Raw genomic sequence first — 8,780 nt, 5'->3', positions numbered from 1 at the left:
CGCACGCGCAGAGGTTTTAGCTGTAGTGGCCATGGCCAACTCTGAAGCCAGCCGGAACTCCGTTCCTCTGTGTTCCTGCCCAAAAATAGCCCTGGTGGGCATCAATGTGTACCGCTGGCCAGAAAAGAAGCCCCTCTGGTTGGCGGGGGAGGGGGGACTGTTTAACGGAACTGCCTGCCGAGCTGAGCAGTAGGGCAGCCGTGTGCGCGTGTGTGTGTTTAGGAGGAGTTAAACGAGGCTGGGCTGCGTGAGAGGGGTCTGTACAGGACAGAGGGTGAGAGAGGCTGGAGCAGGCATGGCTGGGCCAAGGGGCCGGGACCCGTCCTGGTGGCCGTCGGGACGTGAGTTCGGCCAGCCATCCGGGGTCCCCTCGGTTGGGTGGCCCCTCCCAGCAGAGGCCCAGGGTCAGCAGCCTGGCTTCCTGGCTCCAGGCGTCTTGGGGCTCAGGGGAGGGCGTGGAGGGGGGAGGCAGCTTGGGAGAGTCCAGCCTCACCAGAGCTCAGGAGCTGGACGAGAGGCCGCCAAGGAAGGCTCCGCAGGGGAAGGCAACGACAGGCCACCTCTGCTCCTCACTTGCCTGGAAAGCCCCTCGCTGGCCCGGGGGGGGGGGCAGTGCGCCATATGTCAGTTGTGCACTTCACACACACACACACACTCAGACACACACACACAGAGGGGGTCTGGCCCCATCCTCTCCTGGGTCTCTGGGTGGTGAAGTGGGGTGAGTGTTCCATCCAGACCCCCATCCCAGCCCTGCTGTTGATTGAACTGCAGCTGGCGGCAGGAAGTGGGGGGGGGTGACGCGCGCATGAGACCTCCTTCAAGGGCCAGGCTGGGGATGGCATCACCTGCCCCATCGTACAGAGCCCCTGTCCATCCTGGTGAAGGGCACAGAGGACTCTCATCTGGGAGAACCGGGTCTGATTCCCCCACTCCTCCACTTGCAGCTGCTGGATGGCCTTGGGCAAGCCGTAGCTCTGATAAGAGCTCTCCTTGAAAAAGAGCCGTTTCTGTCACTCAGCCCCACCTTCCTCACAGGGTGTCTGTCTGTTGTGGGGGAGGGGAAGGGAAAGGAGTCTGTAAGCCGCTCTGAGACACCTTCGGGTAGTGAAGGGAGGGGGGTATGAATCCAGTCTCCTCTTCTTCTTCTCCTCAGGAGATGGAAACCCCAAGGAGAGCAGCCCCTTCATCAACAGCAGGAGCCACTGCCTGAGCCCCCTCCCCCCGTTCTTGTGCTTTCCAGGAGGAGATGGACACCAGCCCCATGGTCTCCTCCCTGCTCAGCGGCCTGGCCAACTACACCAACCTGCCCCAGGGCAGCCGCGAGCACGAAGAGGCGGAAAACAACGAGGGGGCCAAGAAGAAGCCCGTCAAGGTGGGGGTGGGTGGGGGTCGGAGGGGGCTGAGCTGAGGGTCTGGAGCCCTGGGGGGGGGCTTCCCTCCTCTCCAGTCTGCCAAGGGGTGGGGCGACGGAGGGAGGGCCCACCAGCCCTTGGGTGTGGGTGTGGGTGTGTATGCTGGGGGGGGGAGAGGTATCTTGGCAGCTGGGTCTCTGTGGCTTCTTGGCTGGAGGGTTCTCCTTGGGTCATCTGGCCCTGCACCCAGGCCCCCCGTCTGCCTGGCCTGAACCAACTTTCGGGGCTGGGGTAGAGCGCAGGGGGGTGGAGTGTTCTTTTCTCCTTCCAGGGAGTTTGGCATTCCCTTGTCATCTTCCCCTACTTCCATGATGGGTGGGGCTGGCAGAGGAGAATTAAAGTTTATTGAGACAGTGATAAGATCCAGACGCTTAACGATTCTTTGTTAGAACTGGGGACAAGCACACGAAGCAAGCAATTATACTGAAGTCAAAGAGGTCATTAATGGCCTCCATGATGGGTGGGTCTGGCAGAGCAGCAGACCCCTCCCCACATGCCCAGGGCTTCCGCCACTTTCTCCCTAGCTGGATTCCCGGTCAGTTTGACCACAGGGCTGCTGTCCAGGAGGTGAGCAGGGGAACCCTTGCTCCCTTTCGTAGACTGACACGGTTCTTTGCTCAGCTTTGTCGGAAGGCCACTAAGAAACGTGTTCTGTGGCTCTGGGGGGTCCCGAGGATGAATTCCGAGCTTGCTAGATCACCTCCGTCTCAGAGTCCCTTCCTCTTTGGCTCAAGTTCCCATTTGTGCCGCATCAGTGGCTTTCAGCTGGGCCTTTGTTCAAGTGGAAGCTCTAGAGGAAGAAGTCCTGGCTGTCTCGCGCCTGCCGGGAGGGTGTCCACGGGTCGCAGCAGGCCACTGTTGGTTTGAACGCTTGCAGAGAACTGCTCCCCGTCTCAGGCGGGGCAATTAACAAGCTTCCTTCCTTCGGGGGCCTGGGGGTTCTGAGCCCCCCACCCCCACCAGGGAAGCATCAGCATCAGGAAAGGTCTCTCAAGGCACAAGTGGAAAATTAGGACACTTAAAGAAAAAAGGAGCAAGCACTCCAGGCGAGGCAGTGTGATTGACAGAGGCATGTGTATGATCTATGCATGCGATGCTCAGATCTCGGCCAGGCGTCTCACTCCTGAGACCTCACCCCGCCCCCCCCGCCCCGTGGCCATCAGCCAACTCCTCGGTGTTCCTGTGTGAAGGGCTTGGGGGAGAAATCTCAGATCCGGGATTTTATCCTCAGGGTGGGCTGAACAAAAACAACCCTGCGCTGCTGTTGCAAGTGGGGAGAAAGGGGTGGCTAAGAGTCTAAGTGCCCCCCCCCGTGTTCCCTCTACGCTGAGTTAGTGTGAGCTAGCTCACAGTTTTTTAGCTTCCAGCGCACACATTTTTGTCTTAGTTTAGGAAGGAGGGCTCCAGAGCAAACTAGTTCATGTAGTAGCCAAATCACTCGCTCACAACTTTAATGCCCAAAGCTCACAAAGTGGATTTTTTCCTCATAAGACTACACAGCTTAGAGGGAGCATTGCCCCCCACTTGTCAAAAAGTTTCCGGGAGCCCCCAAGACTTGTCCCCTGGGGACCAGCTGAGAATTAACCAGTGACGCTGCCAAGTGTCAGAGCCCCTGGAGAAATCAGTTCCCCATAACAGTCATTCAGGAAAATTAAAGTTTATTGAGACATTGATAGGATCCAGACTCTTAACGATTCTTTGTTAGAACTGGGGACAAGCCTGCGAAGCAAGCAATTATACTGAAGTCAAAGAGGTCATTAATGGCCAATCGCCCCTAAGCTAGAAAGCCCACCGGAATAAGGGTATGCAGCTCTCAGGGGAAAGAGGATACCAGACACAGTGAGGTCTCAAGGTTACATGGTTCAGATAACAGGATAGCGGCCACATAGCAACCAAGACCCCCTCCCCCATCCAAGGAGCTGACTCCAGGGTCTCCTCAAGCAGCACCCCCACTTCCTCTGTCCCATCATGCCAGGGAGGGGACTCTGGAGAGTAGGCCTAGGCGAGTCAGGAGTGGGACCCCCTCCAGAGGTCCCCGTGTGCAGCGTGAGCCCTTCAACTCCTCTGCCCGCCTTGCCGAGGGTCTGAGTCGGCTTCCCCCCTGCTGCCTGTGCCTTCCCCTCTCCCACGGAGCCGGGAGGCCCGCACCAAGAGCGGAAGCCGGCTTTGGGTGCCTGACCGCTCCACCTTTCCTTCTGCAGGCTCCCCGGATGGGCACCTTCATGGGCGTTTACCTGCCCTGCCTGCAGAACATCTTCGGCGTGATCCTCTTCCTCCGCCTCACGTGGGTGGTGGGCATCTCTGGCATCCTGGAGTCCTTCTGCATGGTCATCCTCTGCTGCTCCTGCGTGAGTCTCCCACCCGCCCCCGACACCTGGGCAGAACCTGTTGCCAGTGCCAAGCGGAACTGTGGCGGAAAATAAGCCCCCTCCTCAAGCAGCCCTCCCCCCCGGGGATGTGAATAGCAGGGAGCGCCCGCCTCTGCTGACGGGTGCCAGTTCCCACCTGCCGTTGCTGCAGCCACGCCAGAGGCGCGGGAGGCCGGGGAGCAGCAGCCAGCTGCTGGCGCTGGGGATGGATACGCCTGCCTGGGTGGGCGACGGTGCGGGGAGGCTGAGCTCTGGTGGCTGATTAATTCCGGGCCCAAGGCACCGCCGCTCGCCCCATCCGTCTTGCAGCGGCTCCCAGGCGGCGGCGGCGGCCTCGGCAGAAGGAGGCAGGAGGCAGCCCGGCCCGGAGCGTGGGCCCCGGACTTGCCACCCCTCCCAGCAGAGAAGGTCCAGAAGGAGAGCCTCACTCTTGGGGCAGAGGCTGAGCACCTGAAAGGTCGGAACGTGAGGCCATGGCCCCTCGAGGCCGGGCTACGGCAGTGGGCAAGGGGCGCAGTGGGCAAGCCGCCGGGCGTGCACCAGAGAGCCCAGGCTCCGGGACCAACCTGTGGGGGATGGGTGGGTCCCTTCTCTCAGTCTCAGTTCCCCAGATGTAAAATCGGAGTCACAACTGTTGCCTAATTTGCAAGCTCATTTGTGAGGAGGAAGAAGATGAAAGATGGGGAAGTGTTCTGCCCACTGGGAGGGGCGTGGTCTGGCGTGGTGCTTGACCCTCCAGCAGAGCCAAGAAGGGCCACTTGGGGGCAGCTGAGCCCCTAGCCTGCCTGCCTGCCCATCCCCCGCGCTGTCCGGCCACAGAGGCCGGGCTCTGGCGAAAGAAAACAAGAGCGGCAACCCCTTGGGGCTCCAAGGGTCACGGGGACCCTGCTCCCCACATCCGGGCCCTGGTGCAAGACGGCTGCTGCTTCCCCGGGTGTGTCCTGCCGCAGTGCCCGGCCAGCCTGCCCTCACCTGCAGCAACGCACACCCTCCCTGCCCCTTTGCCCCGAAGCTCCTCCCACTGTGGCCTGGTGGGGGGGCCCTTTCCCTTGCACGCCCCCCTCCAACACCTCTGCCTTGCCCCCACAGACGATGCTGACGGCCATCTCCATGAGCGCCATCGCGACCAACGGCGTGGTGCCAGGTTTGTTGCGGGCTGGGCGTGGCGGGGGGGAGAGCCTATGGGGCCCCAAGCTGGGGGAGGAATCGCCCCCCCCTTAGCAGGGGTGTCACTGGGGTGCCTGGGAGAAGGCAGGTGCTTTTGCCCCAGACCCACCATGCTGCGGGCAAGAGAGGTGAGGGGGGGCCTTCGCTGGCTGGCTTCACTGGGTGGGCAGCTGCCATCTCGGGCTTCAAGCAGCAGGCAGCCGTCGCCCTCTCCCTGCTGGGCTGACAGGCCGCTCTGTCCGACCCTTGCGCAGCCCCGGCATCCTGGCATGCCTGTGCCAGTGGGGGGGGTGCAGGAGAGAAGAGGTCCCCTCCTCTGCCCTCAGGGTGGGCCCCTCCTCTCCCCCTCCCTGCCCCGCTGCCCCTCGAGCCAGGAGGATGTGCCGAGCTCTTAGCAGCAGAGCTCTTGCCCAGCTTCCCGTGCATTGCGCGGCCTCTCGGAGCGGGGCTGGGAATCCCTGCCCGGGCAACCTTGCAGACCTCACACATTCCCTCTCTCTCCAGCCGGGGGCTCCTACTACATGATCTCGCGCTCCCTGGGCCCGGAGTTTGGCGGTGCTGTGGGGCTCTGCTTCTACCTGGGCACCACTTTCGCCGGCGCCATGTACATCTTGGGCACCATCGAGATCCTGCTGGTGAGTGGGGGGGGGTGAAGGGTGGTGATCAAGACTGGGTTCTGGACACATCGCAGTGATCAGCTCTGGTTTATTCAGGGATTTCAGCAAACGACAAGACGAAGCTCACAGGGCTGGAGCCCTGCTTATAAAGCCTGCAAACACCACACCCAACACACACACACTCGCAGTGATAGGCTATTTACATGACACTGCTTATCGATAGGTTAGTTCCTGGGTCCAGGCGAGCTATTGTTCTAGAGAAGCAAGCTCAGCCCGTTCTAGGTGCAGCTAGAGGAAAGTCTCAGGCTCAATCCATAACAGGTGGGGAAGGCAGACCCTCCCCAAGGAATGTGGGCGGAGGCACTGCATCCTGGCAGTTGCCCCCCCCACGTGGCACCGGGGTGGCCTCCTGAGAGCTGCCACTGGGCGGGAGGTTCTGCCCAAAGAAGTTCCGTTTCCCCCGTTAAGGAAACAGCCTCCAAGCCCTGGTGCGGCTTGGCTGTCGAGCAGCAAATACATGGACAGTGGAGCCTGGCAAAACCGCCGTAGATCTGGAGGGAGGGAGGCCTGGTTAGTTGGTTCAGGGTGCGAATGTGTGTTGGGGGGGGGTCGTGCTCTGCCATGTTTCTTAGCCCTCTGCTGTGGCCAGAGGAAACAGACTTCGACAGGGCTGAAGGAGCCCACAGAGGGAAGGGGCCATGGCTCAGTGGAAGAGCATCTGCTTGGCGTGCAGAAGGTCCCAGGCTCAACCCCTGGCGTTTGAAACTTTGAAAGGACCAGGCGGGAGGTGATGGGAAAGACCTCAGCTGGAGACCCTGGACAGCCACTGCTGGCCTGAGTAGGCAATGCCGACCTCAGTGGACCGAGGGTCTGAGCTTGGTGTGTGATTTGCAAAAATGGGGCTCTTTTTTTTTTTTTTTTTGGTGGGGAGCTTAGATTTTATTTTCATCCAATTCCGGCATAACCCCCCCCCAAAAAAAAATGCTGCAGCCAGATTTATTCCAAAGGCAGCGTGATGACCCCACCACCACCAATACATTTCAGGCATTCGTTGCTTTTAACACAAAAAGGCATTAGGCGTAATAAAAGTATATCAACAGTTTCTAAGTACCGAAGCATCAATATTGACAAAGCACATCTATTTAGGCCAAAGTTTTTGTGAGCTGAAGGGGCTGCGGTGGCTCAGTGGTTTAAGACGCTGAACTCCAGGCCAGAAGGTCGGTAGTTCGGCAGTTCGAGACCCGAGTGCCGCATGATGGAGTGAGCTCCCGTCTCTGGCCCCAACTCCTGCCAGTGTAGCCGTTCGAAAGCAAGAAATTGCAAGTAGATAAATAGGTACCGTTTCAGTGGGAAGGTAAACAGTGTTCCATGCGCCTCGGCATCTAGTCATGCCGGCCACATGACCACGGAAATGTCTTCGGACAGCAAACATAAGAACATAAGAACATAAGAGACGCCAATGTTGGATCAGGCCAAAGGCCCATCCAGTCCAACACTCTGTGTCACACAGTGGCCAGAAATACCAGGGGCCATCAGGAGGTCCACCAGTGGGGCCAGGACATCAGGAGGTCCACCAGTGGGGCCAGGACATTAGAAGCCATCCCACTGTTGACCCCCCAAAGCACCAAGATGACAGAGCATCACTTGCCCCAGAGCCCCTATCTATACCTTGTGGCTAATAGCCTGGCTCTTCAGCTTGGGAATGGAGATGAGCACCGCACCCCTAGAGTCGGATTCCCCTGGCTTTCGAGCAAGGGAAACCTTCACATTTACCCTTTTGTGAGCAAGCGCCCAGTTCATCTGGGGCAGTCAGGATGACATCTCCCCCCCCCGCCCACCCCCAATGTACATCAGACCGGTCACAAGCCAAGGCCGGCCACCCCCAAGTCCCTGCCTCTGGAGAGGGAGCCGCACCCCCCACCCCTGCTGCGCCTTCTGCCTCCTGCCGGTTCCTCACCCCCTCACACACTCCCCGGCCACTCGCACTTCACAGGCCCCCTGGGGTTGCCAGCCTCCAGGGTGTGGCTGGGGATCTGCTGGGGTTTCAGCTGATCTCCAGTCGACAGAGACCAGTCCCCCCTCCTGGAGGAAATGGCTGGTTTCGAAGGTGGGCTCTGTGGCCCTCTGCCCTGCTGAAGTTCTTTCCCCAACCCCCACCCTTCCCAGACTCCACCCCCAAAGTCTCCAGGAATTTCCCGACCTGGAGCTGGCAAGCCCACAGGCAGTACAGGGTAGATTCTCCTCTTGGAGGCCTCCTTTAAGCTTCCAAGGGCCGGCCCCCTGTCAGGCTGGGGGGGCAGTGTTCCCTCCAAGCTGAGTGTGAGCGAGCTCACCGTTTCTTAGCCTCCAGCTCACACATTTTTGTCTCAGCTCAGGAAGGAGGGCTCCAGAGCAAGCTAATGCACAGTAGCCCAATTGCTCACTCACCACCTGAATGCCCAGGAGCTCACAAAGTAGAGTGTTTGCTCTCAAGACTCCACAGCTTCGAGGGAGCCTTGGCTGGGGGCGGTGCCGCCCCTCTCTGACGACGCCTGGTCTCCTGCTTCCCTTCCAGGCCTACATCTTCCCCCCCATGGCCATCTTCAAGGCAGAGGAAGCCAGCGGAGAGGCAGCGGCCATGCTGAACAACATGCGGGTCTACGGGACGTGCGTGCTCACGTGCATGGCCACCGTGGTCTTCGTGGGAGTCAAATACGTCAACAAGTTTGCCCTGGTCTTCCTGGGCTGCGTCATCCTCTCCATCCTCGCCATCTACGCTGGGGTCATCAAGTCGGCCATCGACCCGCCTTCCTTTCCGTGAGTCTCTGGGCCCCTTGCTGATCCAAGATGGGGGGCGGGGGGGGCTGCAGTTGGAATGGGGCAGGCACCCTCTGTGCTGCCAAAGATCCTTCTCTGGGCGTCAAGCTGGAATATTTGGGTTGCTCCGATATAGTGAGACCAGGCCAGACACTGCCCTTTCAGCCTTCACGAAAATTATAGGCATGTTTGAGAAAATTCGTCTGGAAGAGAAGGAGTGGGATAATCAGGGGTCATTTTGTACAAAAAGAGGTGCAGGAGCTCATTAGCATAACTCATTAGCATAACTTATTTGCATATGCCACACACCCTGACATCACTGGAAGTGTGTCAGAAGGCAACACCCACCGCTCAGGCTCCACTGGACTGTTTTGGATTCCTAGCTATGGGGGGGGGGGGGGAATGTGCAGATCTGG

General features: G+C 59.6%; 1 protein-coding gene across 1 annotated transcript in view; it reads left to right on the top strand.

Annotated features, from left to right (window-relative positions):
• Positions 1-295: 295 nt before the first annotated feature.
• The window catches only part of LOC107107474 (solute carrier family 12 member 5-like), a 48,430-nt gene continuing 39,945 nt past the window's right edge, over positions 296-8,780 (top strand). Inside the window, 7 exon segments of the mRNA XM_015407786.1 lie at positions 296-341; positions 1,157-1,202; positions 1,204-1,375; positions 3,617-3,763; positions 4,874-4,928; positions 5,456-5,586; positions 8,123-8,364. Coding sequence (XP_015263272.1) covers positions 296-341; positions 1,157-1,202; positions 1,204-1,375; positions 3,617-3,763; positions 4,874-4,928; positions 5,456-5,586; positions 8,123-8,364 — 839 coding nt within the window.

This window comes from Gekko japonicus, unplaced genomic scaffold (genome assembly GCF_001447785.1).
Source record: "Gekko japonicus isolate JY-2015 unplaced genomic scaffold, Gekko_japonicus_V1.1 scaffold3710, whole genome shotgun sequence".
Lineage (NCBI taxonomy): Eukaryota > Metazoa > Chordata > Lepidosauria > Squamata > Gekkonidae > Gekko > Gekko japonicus.
This window is presented reverse-complemented; position numbering and strand designations above follow the sequence as displayed.